The sequence below is a fragment of the Ipomoea nil genome, unplaced genomic scaffold (assembly GCF_001879475.1).
Source record: "Ipomoea nil cultivar Tokyo-kokei standard unplaced genomic scaffold, Asagao_1.1 scaffold1617, whole genome shotgun sequence".
Classification (NCBI taxonomy): Eukaryota; Viridiplantae; Streptophyta; class Magnoliopsida; order Solanales; family Convolvulaceae; genus Ipomoea; species Ipomoea nil.
Window position 1 is genome coordinate 755,467 of NW_017618045.1, and position 14,768 is coordinate 770,234.

Genomic DNA, 14,768 nt, shown 5'->3' on the forward strand with positions numbered 1-14,768 from the left:
AAAGTAATTTCTCAAAACACCGGCCGTGACAGTTTATTTATATATATATATATATATATATATATATATATATATATATATATATATATATATATATATTTATTTATTTATTTATTTATTTATTTATTGATAGATTGATGGATAAAAATTATAATTAATTAAATATATACATTTATATAATACACTATATTTATTAAATAAATATAAATATTATATAATGTGCAAAGGGTATTTTTGGTATTTGTGATATAAAAGCTATTCCCAAGGGCATGGGAATAGCTAATACCAAGGCCCCCCTAGGAATGGCTATTCCCCATGCGAAGGTAATAGCTCATTCCTAGGCATGCTATTCCCATAGCAAAATGATCCAACCAAACGATGGAATAGGTCTATTCCAAGGAATGTTATTCCATTCCTGACCTATTCCATGAACCAAACATGCCATCAAAGAATTCCAATCCAGTAGTGGGATGCAATGGAAAAATAAACAATTTTACAAATTTGTCCTTAATTATATTTATTATTATTACGTAAGGGTATTTCAGTCTTTATATCACTTCTTCTTTTTCTATTCTTAAAATTCTATTACTCATTACCAAATAATGTAATTTGAATTTTTACTTTATTCTTTATCTTTTTTTTTTTCATTAAATTACAATTTTAGCTTCTTTTAAATTTTTTTTTTTTCTCATTCCAATTAAACTCCGTGTTAGTGCAAAGACGGAGAGAGAAAGAAAAAGTAGGGAAAGAGGATAGTACAAATTAAATTGATGGTTGAATTCATTGGTCATTGGTCAAGTCCATCTACTGCCCACTGCCTTTAATAATTGAGTTTGTTGAAAATCACCCTCACCATTTAGGGGCAATTCTGTCATTCTGCAGGCAATGGCTCAATGCTCATGTCTTTTTCTTTTTATTTTTTCCCGTCTTCTGTTTTTAATTTAGAGATGTTAGAGGTAATCATAAAGGCCAATGTATAACTTGGAGGGTGTGGTTGAATGGAAGGGACTCATTCGGGTTCAATTCTTAACTTTGGGAATAGAGTAGCCTTATAACAACAATAAACACTTTATAACTCGGGAAGCTGATCGTATGAAAATGTTTTCCATTTATTTTTCTTCTCTTTTTGATGTATTGATTGATGATTTGAGGAATTAATGAATCATATTATGGTTTTCAAAAAAATAAAATAAAATAGTAGTAGTATATATACTTCTTGTAAATACAAAACATACTTTATTTGGCGGTAACCCAGGCAAGATGATAAAAGATTAACACTTGTAATTACAAGGTCACGAGTTTGAATTCTTGCCTATTTGGTTTGAGCTAGTCAACTACGAGTAACCTAAGCTGGTTTACTTTCTTGTGTTTCTTTGCATGTTATAATCACAAGGTAGGGTTACTCACATTCGAAATGGTTGTGAGGTTTCCTCGTCATCCAAAAAAAAAAAAGAAAGATATACTTTATTAATATTGACATTTGGTTCTATTTCAAAAAAAAAAAAAAAACATTTGGTTCCATCAATGATAATTAATTCAACTTATTTATAATTTACTTTTTATACCATTTTATGTGTTTAATTTATTTAATGAAATTTAACTCAACTTATTAAACAATTTAATTTGTTAAACATAATATTTAGTTTTTTTTTTTTAAACACTAAACAACTATTATTAATATGAAGATATTAAATCACAAATACAATGGGAAGGGTTGAGATGCCAAATCCGGGAAAAATGGAAGTCTGTGACTTTATGAAGAGTATGAGCTACTTGGTTTACTAATCGCTTAACACAATGAATTGATATAGAACCTACTCGTTGCAATAACGCTTCCATTATCATCAAGCAACACATCACCATATCCCAACTTGTTTGATCTTGAAAAATTTGTCGCATCAATATTTAGTTTAATATATATATATATATATATATATATATATATATATATATATTAAAGTAAGAGGCTAGGAGTATGAATGTATGATTCATCTTCAATGGTTTTTTTTTCGTTTTGGACTTTGTAAATTAAATAATACTTGTTTTATATAGTAATTTAATCTTAGATTAATTTAATTTCTATATTACTTAGATTAATTTAATTTCTATATTGATTGAAATAATGGTTAAAAAAAGGCAGTAGAGTTTATTAAAAAAAACATTAAAATAAACTAGTGACTGCCAGATTCTTTATTGCATTATTTTAATCAATCCTTAAGAGAAGAGAAGAGAGAGAGAGAGAGGGGTTTTGGCGATATTAAAAATTTTGGGCAATTCTAATCTTATCAATTATCATCCTGGATCAGCATTTTGCTGTTACTATTTCTAGACTGTAGCCTTTTTTTCCTATATTTTTCTTGTGCCTTTTGCGCGACAAAAACAACAAAACAGACAATACTACACAAAAGTTTTTCCTCTTTCTCTTTCTCTCTCTCCCTACTACCCCTTTTTTGAACTCCCTTTAATTTCGAAGTGGGGCCTTTTGATTTGCTGACATTTAATGCACACCCACTTTTGAGGTTATTGTACAGCAAAGGTAGAACAAACTTATACTTAGTATTGTTTCTTGCTCTGGTAACTTACTTTCGTTCACACTTTAATTGTTGTTAACTTGTTACTCTCACAAGGAGTATAGTTACAGTACCATTTTCCGAGTTTTATTGTTATGTATGTACAGTGTGGGTTTGATGGGGGGTGGGGGTGAGAGAGGATGTGTACAAATCCCATGTGAGGTGTTGTAGCACTGTCATTCCTCCTCATTCTAAGTGATTGAGCTTTCTGGGTACTCAAAAAAATTGTACCTATTCTTTTTGCTTTCTGGGTATTCAAAAGTTTGAGTCTTTTTCTTGGATTTCTGCTTAGTGGTAACCTTTCTGATTGATCTTCTTATCTGGGTTTTGTGCAGATTTGGGGTTTTGCACTTCTTCCAGTGAGCCCTGTTCTCTAGAAACTTTACGGTGGTCTGGGTTGTAGTTTTAGAGAGAGAGAGAGAGAGAGAGAGAGAGAGAGAGAGAGAGAGAGAGAGATAGATGGCAGGTGGTGGAGCTCCGGCGGCAAAGGCGGATGAGCCAGCGCCACATCCACCAAAGGATCAGCTTCCCAATGTTTCTTACTGCATTACTAGTCCTCCTCCTTGGCGTGAGTTTCTTACCATCCCCTCTTTCTTTTAAGGGTTTATGGAAAGTGTTTAATGCTTTGAGCTAGGTTTTATTGCTTCTCTGATATGATGGTATGGTTTCATGGTTTCTATATTCTGCTTGAAATGTACTTTTCTGGGAAATGAGGAATTCTTTGCTGACAGATTAGGTTGCCTATAAACTGTTCGGTTATTGGCTTGCATCTTTGAGTTTATTTTCTGGGTATTTCTAAAATCTGCATAGATTTTCTTCCTTGTTAATCTATACATACATTCATATAGTGTTCTTGCTGTATTGCAGCTGAGGCCATTCTTCTTGGATTTCAACACTATCTTGTGATGCTTGGCACAGCAGTTATAATTCCCACCGCCCTAGTTCCCCAGATGGGAGGTGGAAATGTTAGGCCTCGAGGACTTTTTTTGCTGTTTGATTATTATAAAAAAGGGGATTTCGTATTAGAATGAACTGGCATTTGCGTTTGTTGCAGGAGGAGAAAGCCAAAGTTATTCAGACATTGCTATTTGTTGCTGGGCTGAACACGTTGTTGCAGTCGTTCTTCGGGACCAGATTGCCTGCTGTGATCGGAGCGTCGTACACCTTTGTTGCACCGACGATTTCGATTATCCTGTCTGGTCGTTGGAATGACCCGGACCCGATATCGGTTTGTACCCTCGAGACTCTGCAACCTTGCTGTAAACAGGGGAAAAGCTGAAGATGATTACTCGAAAATGGCGTGTTTAGTTGCAGACTTGCTGTAATGTTTTTCCTAATTTATTTGTTTTCGTTCTCACCAGAAATTCAAGAAGATAATGCGGGCAACACAAGGTGCACTTATTGTTGCTTCGACTATCCAGATAGTCTTGGGCTTTAGTGGTCTCTGGCGCAACGTTACGAGGTTGTTTAACATTGTATTTATTGATCTTAGAAGTAATGTCTCGTTGAAGATTATTGCCTTTTTCTGTGGTGACATTCTGTGTTGGACTTGCGGTTTTATAGTTGCATTAGTTTATATAGTTATCGTAACACTGATATGTTGTTTGGTGAGAGGAATTTGTTGTCCTTATCCCCGGTTTGCTTGTTAGGTTTTTGAGCCCGCTTTCAGCAGTTCCGTTGGTCGCTCTTGCTGGTTTTGGTCTCTATGAGTTCGGTTTCCCAGGGGTGAGTACAAATTGTCTCTTTGAACGCTAATTCGCCTCTGCAATTTGCCCCTCTAATTGGCTAATTATTAACATATGATTTGATTGCTGTTGTTTAGGTTGCGAAATGTGTTGAAGTCGGGTTACCACAGCTTGTCATTTTAGTCATTTTCTCCCAGGTACGAGTGGTGGAAATCCATAGAATTCTAAATAAACGTAAATTCTGTTCATCCATCAAGTGCATTGTTTTAATCGTAAAATCATTAATGTTGGCATTTCAGTATCTGGCTCGTCTGATAAAGCCCGGGAAGCATATTTTCGATCGTTTTGCTGTAATATTCTCTGTAGCAATTGTTTGGATTTATGCCCTCCTACTTACTGTTGGTGGGGCTTATAACGGGAAGCCACCGAAGACCCAAGCAAGCTGCCGAACTGATCGCTCTGGACTCATTGACGCTGCACCATGGTAAGTGATAATTTTGCATATGACTACTTTATGATCAAAGTACGAATGAAAGTTTTCCCTTTTTTAATTTATCTCTATAGTGTTTTCTTCCTAATATGACAATAGAACTCGTTATATTTATTGATTGCTCATGGATTGGCATTGTAAGTTTAAAGAGTCAATTTAGCAATAAATACAAAGAAAAACTAATTGAGTAATGGCACAACAAGAGATAAATTTAAGATGGAAATCTAACATTACTCGTATCTTCTAAATCGGAAACTACATATAGTTTGATGTCTTCAAGATTTTCATATGTTCCTTACATGCGATTATGTTTACAGGATTAGAATTCCATACCCCTTTCAATGGGGAGCCCCTTCGTTTGATGCAGGTGAAGCCTTTGCCATGATGATGGCTGCGTTTGTTGCACTCGTAGAGGTTTGTTTTCACCTTTGAGATCAAAGAAATACCTGAACTCGTATTGTCGCTAAATGGTTAAATCGTTAATGTCTACCTACTTATCACCAATTGGTTTTAAGTATGATAGGACAACCAGATAGCCAAAGAACTCTGTGGTTTTGTTAGTTGTACTTTTTTGTTTGTTCTTATTGTAGGGAGTAATTGGATTTTTATGCATTGTTAACGCTAACTTTTAATTATAAATTTAAATGCGGGTCTTGAATTAACTTCCTATTTTGCTTGGATTAATGTGGTGTTTGCAGTCTACTGGTGGTTTTATTGCCGTTGCGAGGTTTGCAAGTGCAACTCCATTGCCACCATCCATTCTAAGCCGCGGTGTAGGTTGGCAGGTAATATGCACATTTATCAAGTGGTTGTTGCCCGCTAGATCTACCCGAGGGAAACCCATAGCCACTACTCGAGGGTGTGCACGGGGCGGGGTAAACCCTACCTCGTGACCATAGCCGACAAATGACTACAAAGAGGTAAACCAGCTTATGTTGTCCATAGCTGAGCAGCTCAAACCAAGAAGGCCAATAGACCACTCTTGCCGGGAGTGGAATTTTTAACCTTGAGGTTACCAAGTCTGTTGCCTTACCAACTTGGCGGGAGTTGCCCTCAAAGGATCTTTTTTGTTTGGGTTCTTGGGGAAGGGGATGTGAGCAATAAATAGAACTATAGAAGTGGATAAAAAATATAGGATCTCTGCGATAAATTGATAATAATGAGAACGTTTTCCAGTGTGTTGAAAAGAAGGGTGTAATCTGTAGATTAGAATTCCCTAGCCTGTTATGAACAATTCGTCACTTACCTCACCCATTTCCTTTGCTTGATTGCATTCATAATTCTCATTATGTCTGACATGTCTCATTAAACAAGTGATTATTATTTTTTGGTGACATCTTTTAGTCCCCAAAGGTGCTAAAATTTTTTGGCTTTCCAGGGAATTGCCATTTTATTATCTGGGCTGTTTGGAACTGGAAATGGATCTTCCGTATCCATGTAAGTTTTGCTTCTAAAAACTCCAAATCCACATGTTAATCTCTTTGTAAAGTAGTTGCTGAAATCCCGAAGCACTTTTTTGCCTGTAAGTCTTATTTGCTTGTGTATGCAGTGAGAATGCTGGCCTTCTAGCACTTACCCGTGTTGGCAGTCGAAGAGTAGTCCAGATATCTGCTGGGTTCATGATTTTCTTTTCTATTCTTGGTAAGTTATACTCGGTTATGGTTTCTTGATTTACAGAATTCCGTTGTTTTAGTTTTCTGACCAAATTGTGATCATCAGGCAAATTTGGAGCCATCTTTGCTTCGATACCAGCACCAATAGTAGCCGCGTTATATTGTCTGTTCTTCGGTTATGTCGGTACGTGTATATTAATTACTAGGCGTACTTATAATTTCCACGGTTCAAACTTTTTTGAAGCTCTCATGATCGTTACGTGTGCTCAGGTGCGGGGGGCTTAAGCTTCCTTCAGTTCTGCAATCTGAATAGTTTCCGAACCAAGTTCATACTAGGCTTTTCAATCTTTCTCGGTTTATCCGTCCCTCAATACTTCAACGAGTACACAGTCATCGCTGGCTATGGACCCGTCCATACAAGCGGGAGATGGGTATGCACATAAACTAATCTTCCCCGCCTTTTGGCTCCCTACAATTTTCGGTGGTTTTGGCTATTTTGTCACACTACTAATGAATTATTCGTTTCAGTTCAACGACATTGTGAACGTGCCATTCTCGTCGGAGGCTTTTGTGGCGGGGATTCTGGCGTATTTCTTGGACAACACGATGCACAGGGATCATCAAATAAGGAGGGACCGAGGCAAGCATTGGTGGGACAAGTTCAGGTCTTTCAAAACCGATACCCGAAGCGAGGAATTCTACTCCCTCCCGTTCAACCTCAACAAGTATTTCCCGTCGGTATGATCAATCAAGGAAGGGAAAGCGATAGCGATTCTCATCAATCCTTGCAGCATTCGCGTTTCGAGGCATTAATGATGCAACAATATTCATACTCCTATGTGTTTCTTTACACTGCAGTATAGTCTGACTGCTTAGAGCATTTGTTTATTATAGTTTTTGTTGTAAATTTGTTGGTTATAATGGAGTGATGTTGCATATTTATTGTGCCTATGTTTTTTGGTTTAGTTTCAATATTATGATTTTGGAGTGTGGAATGCTAAGTAGCAAAATTACTCCATTGGAAAGGAGATTTTAGCCATAGTCTTATGCACTACACTACTAAATTCTAAGAAGATTTGCTAAATCAAAAAAAATAAAATTTATTCTTTGCTTAACATGTTAAGATTGTGTTTGCTTTTTTGATCGAAAGGACGGGTAGATCTGGGGGCGACTCAAGCTACTAGTTGAATCTCCCTAACTCTGCGAGCACTCGTAACATGGGCTATATCTTGAAGGTACGTCTCTTTATTGATGACGGGGCACGAGAGCGTCACTTTGGGAGGCGCTGTAAACGGTTAAGGCATCTGCAATCCGATTTTGTTCTCTATAGACAACACGAATGGAGATTTTTCAGTCCTTAGTTAGCTAGAGTCTAGCTTCCTCAATAATGCCTTGAATAGGTCCCCTAAGGTTGTCACCTGGCGTGAATCCATTCCATCACCTTTTTAGCATCGCTTTGGATCTCAGCTTCGCGAACTCCTCTCTCCTAGAGCCACTGCATTCCCAAGACAATGGCTTTAGCTTCTATGGCTTCCGGGGTCTCCAGTGGCATGTTATACGCAAATTCCCCAAACCACATTCCTTTGTTGTCCCTGAGTGTACAATCCCAAAACATACCTTAGTAATTTTTTCCCTGTGTTTCCAGGATTATATAACACTGATATAAATATTACAATCATTAATTGATCATTGACTGTATCTTTATTAAACAAGAGTTCCCATTATTGTTTTTTGATATCAAGTTTGATTTTTTTAATTTTTTTTTTCAATTGAAAAAAGGTTAAGGATTTTCAAGAATGCTTTTTCTGTTAACAACTAATCTTTTTTTTTGAAAACACTAAGGGGTCGTTTACTTCATTTCTCTGTTTTTCCATCTCTAGTTTTTCATTTCTCCATTTTTCCAGTTTTCTTTCTCCATTCTTCCAGTTTTTCATTTATCCATTTCTCAAGTTTTTTTTCTCCATTCTTCGAGTTTTCCATTTCTCCATTCCTCCAATTTTTTATTTATCTAATTTTCTATTTTATTAAGTATTATCATCCCTTATATTATTTGTACATTTATAATAATAATAATAACAATAATAATAATAATAATAATAATAATAATAATAATAATATGAAGAAGAGGCTAATAATAATAAAATCGGTAGAAGAAGCAAAAAACGGAAGATGATAATAATAATAATAATAATAATAATAATAATAATAATAATAATAATAATAATAATAATAATAATAATAATATGAAGAAGAGGCTAATAATAATAAAATCGGTAGAAGAAGCAAAAAACTGAAGATAATAATAATAATAATAATAATGATAATAATAAACATTAATAATAATAATAATAATAATTATTATTATTATTATTATTATTATTATTAATGTTTATTATTATCATTAATAATGTGATTAATAATAGTAATCTGAAGATTAGAAATGCGAAAAGATGAAAAAAAAAAAAAAAAAAAAAAAAAAAGAAGAAGAAAGAAAGAAGAAGAAGCTAGGCGCACAGTAAAGCCCAAATGAGTGAATGACTGAAAAAAAAAAAAAACAAAAAAACCAAGGCACACAGCAAGGCCCAAATGACTAAGAGAAAAATCCGCGCTTAACAGGATTCGAACCCAAAACCTTCTTCGCCAAGTACTATTCACACATGTTTTCTCCATTCCTCCATTTGGAGAGATCTGATTTTGGTTTCTCCAAATTTGTACATAAAGTGGAAAAATGGAGAAAGAATAAGGATTTGGAAAAAGGAATTTAGTAAACAACTTCTCCATTTTTCATTTTCTTCACTTCTTCATTTTTCATTTTTCTGAAAAATCCTCCATTTTTCCAAGTTGGTAAACGACCCCTAATCTTCTATTAAATCCAGTTCTGTCTAAGAAAACTTTCTTCCTTCTGTTCAATTAGCAGTTGGAAGAAATGGCTTTATAGCTTCAGATTTAGTGACATACCTTGCAACTTTATAATTTATCATCTTGGGTGTCATGATTATTGACGCTGAAATTGACTGAGTGCAGGTTCTGAACTGTGAGCACATAGTCATTAATGTGCAATCCAACTATCACCTTAAGCTTTTAGTTGAGATGGAACACATGCTTCAATTTGAACATGCATTTGTCGGATATTATTCTTCTTGGTACATGCTTATGACTCAAATTATAGTGAAGATAATGTTCTATGCTTGGATTCTGAACTTGGGATTCTTCTATCATATTACACCTAATAGGGCTTATAGATAATGTACGTTCAGTTTTGTTTTTCTAGATGATGATAGATTTCATAATATTGTGGGTTGTTAATAAAATGATTATTAGAAAAAGATTTTACGAAGATACTTTTTGCCCCTCTATATTGTTAAAGTTTTATGGAACAAAAAAGTTGTTGAACATCTTGTTCAGTGAATGTATTAAGTAGTTATAGTCTAAACTAGAGTATATACAAGTAGGAAATAGTTCAATTCACTTTTTAGACTTGAAGATCGATGACTGAACCAGCTCAAAGATTGTTCAATGAATAGTTTAAGATAGTTACATCAGTAGAGTAATTTACGGAGATCATTTGTATAATGTATAAAGGCCATATTATTCTTCTTCAAGGGAATCAAGAAATTTACAAAGAGAAGTTGATATACTTAGAGATTGATTCAAACGAAACTGAGGACTTAGATTATTTTTGTTGGAACTTATCAAGTCAATCATATCAATCTTTATAGCCAGCTAATCTCAAAAAGGCTGATTGGGAGGATTTGAATGATCGCGAACAAGAACCATTCGGTTATGCCTCGCAAATGAAGTTGTGTATCACGTTTTAACCTTTGCAACTCCAAAAGAAACTTGGAATAAATTTGAGAGTCATTTCTTGACAAAATCTCAAAAAATTGTATCTAAAGTAGAGACTTTACGGGCTTAAAAGATGCAGGAGGGTTCAGACTTGGTGTAACATATTAAAGCCAGATACTAAATATGCAAACTTGTAATAATAATAATATATTGTGACATCCTCATATTTATTACAGTAAATTAGGCATATATAAAAATTCAAGTTTTGGGTGAAGCAGGTTTAATTTGACCCCATTCATGGAAGATGTTGAGAGATGTCACGTGTAATTTGTTTGTTCAGAAAATGCGTCTCAATATTAAGGTGGAGATGGAAGAACGAAGCTGCAGGTTAGAGGTATGTAGCATCTTTTCAGTCTTCTATCAAAGCATTTAGTAGTTTGTGAAGAAGTCAAATTCTTGCACTATTGTGATTTAAATGCTCAACTAGTGGGTGTACTACATACTATTCCATTTTATGATTTTTATCGTCATTTTTTTTTTTTGAGTAATATTAACTGTTACATACTATTATTCTGAACTGGATCTACTATTATGTATGAAATGAAGTAAAAAAAAAAAAAAAGAGTAGGCAAATCGAAGATAAATAAGAATTACATCTAGAAAAATCGGACAGATCAGATCAATTTTTTTTTTTTTTTAAAAAATGTGGTGGCATTTTCGTAACTATCACCAATTTTACTATGCAAATTACACTAAAATATGCAATTCTCAGACTTGTCAAGGTTTGCACATTTACAGGGCGTTTGGTTGGAAGGAATGAATTAAGGAAGAGAAGAATTGTAATTCGGTGGGAAAAAGAATAATGTGGGAATAACATAATCTTAACTTTTTAGGTCTAACATTTACAGTTTATATTTAAAATTTAGCTTTTTCGTTGATTTTATAAAATTTACCTAATTTACATATTTAGTTGTTAAAAATTACATATTTAAGTGTTAAGTTTGCATAATGAAATTGACGATAATTACGAAAATGTATGACATTTGTTTTAAATAAAATTAGATCCGTCAAATTTTAAAAAATATAAAGTTGAGATTGATTCTTATTTTCTTGCATATACTGTTTTTAGAGTATCCTTAGCATTTATTGGGAGAGAGGAGAATGAAAGAAGGGTGTAAAATATATAGGTGGAGGGTGGAGATCTGGAAATATAATAGTTGAGATGTCATAATCATAATGATAAATAACTCTCAACAACATTCTCCAATGCCTACTGGTTTTGATTTTTTTGCCTCATCTATATATCTGACAACCGCTGAATCTGTGTGCTTTGTGATGAAATTAGTCCACCATTGGGGAAGTGTAATTGGACAAAAACCAACTACCGACCAATGCGATTGCAGCAGATGGGCCACCAAAAGAGCAATCGTTATACCTTGCATCACGACGCACATAATGTGCGTCTCGTGTCTTCCAAAACAACATTATTTTGTTAAGTTGTGCAAGGAATTGACGCGACGAAGTGTATATGTATTCTGTTATAAAATTTTGTACATTCTGTTATACAATTCTGTACGCTCAAAACAGGAGAATTTTTTTTAAAGAGTTAAAAGTTTATGAGTATTATGTATTATGTTAGATTATGTGTATTATCTTTTCAAAAAAGATTATGTGTATTCTGTTATAAAATTCTGTACACTATATTATATAATTCTGTACATTCGAAACATGAGAATTTTTTTAAAGAGTTAAGAGTTTATGTGTATTACGTTAGATTATATTATGTGTATTATCAAGGATTATGTATATTCTGTTATAAAATACTATATATTCTATTATACAATTATATACATTCGAAACATGAGATTTTTTTAAAAAAATTAACAGCAGACACAGAAAAATTTACAAAATGACATCGTTTTGGGCCAGAATGCACAATGCATTGTGCGCCCTGGTGCATGGTATAATTTGCCCCAAAAGAGGATGAAGTTGATGCTCCATTTCTTATGGGCCTTCAATGATTTGCCAACTAGTTATGATGTGCAACCGAATGCACCATGCGCATGGTGCATACGATGCAAAACGACGTCGTTTTGACTAAAAATGCGAGTCCCACTTAAAAAAAAAAAATTCAGGTTCGATTCTCGGCAATAGCATTATTGTGGATATATAGTTACGAATTTCTGGATATATAGTTATGAATTTATGGATATTTAGTTCATTCATTGTGGATATTTAGTTCATTCATTGTGGATATTTAGTTCATTCATTGTAGATATTCACTTCATTCATTCACTGTGGATATATAGTTATAAATTTATGGATATATAGTTATGAATTTATGGATATTTAGTTCATTTATTGTGGATATTTAGTTCATTCATTGTGGATTTTTAGTTCATTCATTCACTGTGGATATATAGTTATGAATTTGTGGATATATAATTATGAATTTATGGATATATAGTTATGAATTTATGGATATATAAAAATGCTATTGTCAGGAATCGAACCTGATTTCTTTTTTAAGTGGAACGCGCGTTTTTTAACCAAAACGACGTCGTTTTGCATCGTATGCACCATGCGCATGGTGCATTCGGTTGCACAGCATAATTTGCGCTCTAGTAACACCAAGATTATTGATGGAATGCTTTTTTTTTTTTTTTTTTTTTTTTTTTCAAGTGAAAGAAATAGACAAATGAAGAAATTGCACTAATTCATATTAGAATCGTTCCTAAGTTATAGGTAATTGTAGAATTCGTCCCTAAGTGTTGGTCATGCTCACTTTTTGTCCCTAAGTTATCATTGATGTTGCATTTTTCGTCCCTGATTTTAGGGACGAAAATGTGCGCCTTGGCCCAAAACGACATCGTTTTGTACATTTTCACGTGCCTGCTATTAACTTCTTTAAAAAAAATTCTCATGTTTCGAATGTACAGAATTGTATAATAGAATGTACAAAATTTTATAACAGAATACACATAATCTTTTTTTGAAAGGATAATACACATAATCTAACATAATACATAATACACAAACTCTTAACACTTAAAAAAAAATCCTCATGTTTTGAATGTACATAATTATATAATAGAATGTACAAAATTGTATAATAGAGTGTACAGAATTTTATAACAAAATACACAATTTTTTTTGAAAGAATAATACACATAAACTCTTATTATGGATCATAAGGGCACTTACAGCCCATAATATACGCTACGACAAATTATTTTGTGGACTCGGGTCTACCTTGTCACCTGAGTTCAAAGATACACAATTTACATACTAAATGCAATTATTATTGCATGGACCATGACCCACACAATTGTGTGGACCATAAATAAAAAGTATATACGGAGTATATTTTTTGAGAGTATAAAAAGTATATTTTTAATATACTAAGGGTGCATTATTTATGTAAGTAAGGTACACTTTTTGAAAGTATATTTTTAATATACTAAGAATATATTATTTTATATAATGTACCTTCAGTACAAAAGTAATGTACTTTCAATACAAAAATAATGTACTTTTAATATATTAAAAATGTACCTGATATTCATGATCCACACAATAATTTGCCTACTAAATATTCACAATCCACTTTTTAAAATTTTGCAATTTGTGATGACCTTGTATTGTATTCATAAATTTTCAAAATTTATAAACACAATTTATATTCTAGATACTCACAATTTCAATATTAAAAATACACAATTTATGACCATGGTCCACCTTACAAAGTGGACCTGGTCAATGGTATAACAACTGCTACGCTACAATTATTCATGCTTGTTACCAATTAACCCTGAATTATCCAATTATATGACGGGTCTCGTGACTATCCTCTAATAAAATTCTCAAATATCACATCTTTTATATATATATATATATATATATATATATATATATATATATATATATGGACAGGTGAATCATGTAGGTTGATTATTTGGAGGCCGGTGGTAGTGCAGATCAAATGGAAATGAGAGAGGGCACCATACATTGCCATATATTCGTCGGATTCGAAGACACAAATCATCGCAGATCATATTCGACCAACATTTTTAATTTGATAATGAGGTTTGTCCTATATATATTTTGAGGTTGGAAAGGAAACTATTTGATCTGGAGTTGTTGTTTTTTTCCCAAGTACATCCCTCCCCAATTATCCAACTTTTTGATTGGCTAGCTTAGCTTCCCCATCATCATGTATTTTGTACACTCACATAAATATTTAAACGTGCTTTGTAATTGATATAATAATATATATTAAGCTTGGCACTCAAATAATTTTAACATAATAAGCCTCAAGTTCAAATATCAATCTTACTTTTTAATAAACTTCATATATGAAAAGAAAAGAAAAAAGGAAAGACTCAATTTGATTCACATTACATATTTTTGATTGTGTGTCCACACATTGGTATATATATACATAGATTCACCTCCTATACAATTCAATAATTTTTATAAAGGCACTTGTATAAATAGTGGTGCAAACCAACTTCCCAAACCAATGTGGGACAAATATTACTTTAAAGCCTTCTTCTCCCTTCATTTTTCTAACTCAAATAGGTCTATATACTTTGAGGATCAATATCTCATTTACCCATTATCC

The 14,768-nt window shown here is 33.2% G+C and overlaps 1 protein-coding gene across 5 annotated transcripts; it reads left to right on the plus strand.

The window, feature by feature from the left end:
• The first annotated feature begins 2,387 nt into the window (after nucleotides 1-2,387).
• On the plus strand, nucleotides 2,388-7,300 carry LOC109191123 (nucleobase-ascorbate transporter 6). Of its 5 annotated transcripts, none has more exons than XM_019341697.1 (16): nucleotides 2,388-2,536; nucleotides 2,906-2,991; nucleotides 3,028-3,138; nucleotides 3,438-3,535; nucleotides 3,625-3,798; nucleotides 3,932-4,032; nucleotides 4,220-4,295; nucleotides 4,393-4,452; nucleotides 4,555-4,739; nucleotides 5,063-5,159; nucleotides 5,444-5,530; nucleotides 6,124-6,182; nucleotides 6,295-6,386; nucleotides 6,465-6,542; nucleotides 6,629-6,789; nucleotides 6,887-7,300. In XM_019341697.1, exons 3-16 carry the CDS (start codon nucleotides 3,030-3,032, stop codon nucleotides 7,100-7,102), a joined length of 1,593 nt encoding a protein of 530 aa, XP_019197242.1. In that variant the 5' UTR covers nucleotides 2,388-2,536; nucleotides 2,906-2,991; nucleotides 3,028-3,029; the 3' UTR covers nucleotides 7,103-7,300. The 5 variants fall into 5 exon arrangements, with proteins under 5 accessions (XP_019197242.1, XP_019197241.1, XP_019197240.1 ...); XM_019341696.1 differs by lacking the exon at nucleotides 2,388-2,536 and adding an exon at nucleotides 2,695-2,782; XM_019341695.1 differs by lacking the exon at nucleotides 2,388-2,536 and adding an exon at nucleotides 2,708-2,797.
• Nucleotides 7,301-14,768: the final 7,468 nt, after the last annotated feature.

Excerpts from the sequence above, each read along its gene's own strand:
- LOC109191123 (XM_019341697.1), top strand. The coding sequence starts at position 3,030 with ATGGCAGGTGGTGGAGCTCCGGCGGCAAAGGCGGATGAGCCAGCGCCA. Across the intron at positions 4,033-4,219 it reads CTCTGGCGCAACGTTACGAG|GTTTTTGAGCCCGCTTTCAG; the intron begins GTTGTTTAACAT and ends TTTGCTTGTTAG. Across the intron at positions 4,296-4,392 it reads ATGAGTTCGGTTTCCCAGGG|GTTGCGAAATGTGTTGAAGT; the intron begins GTGAGTACAAAT and ends GCTGTTGTTTAG.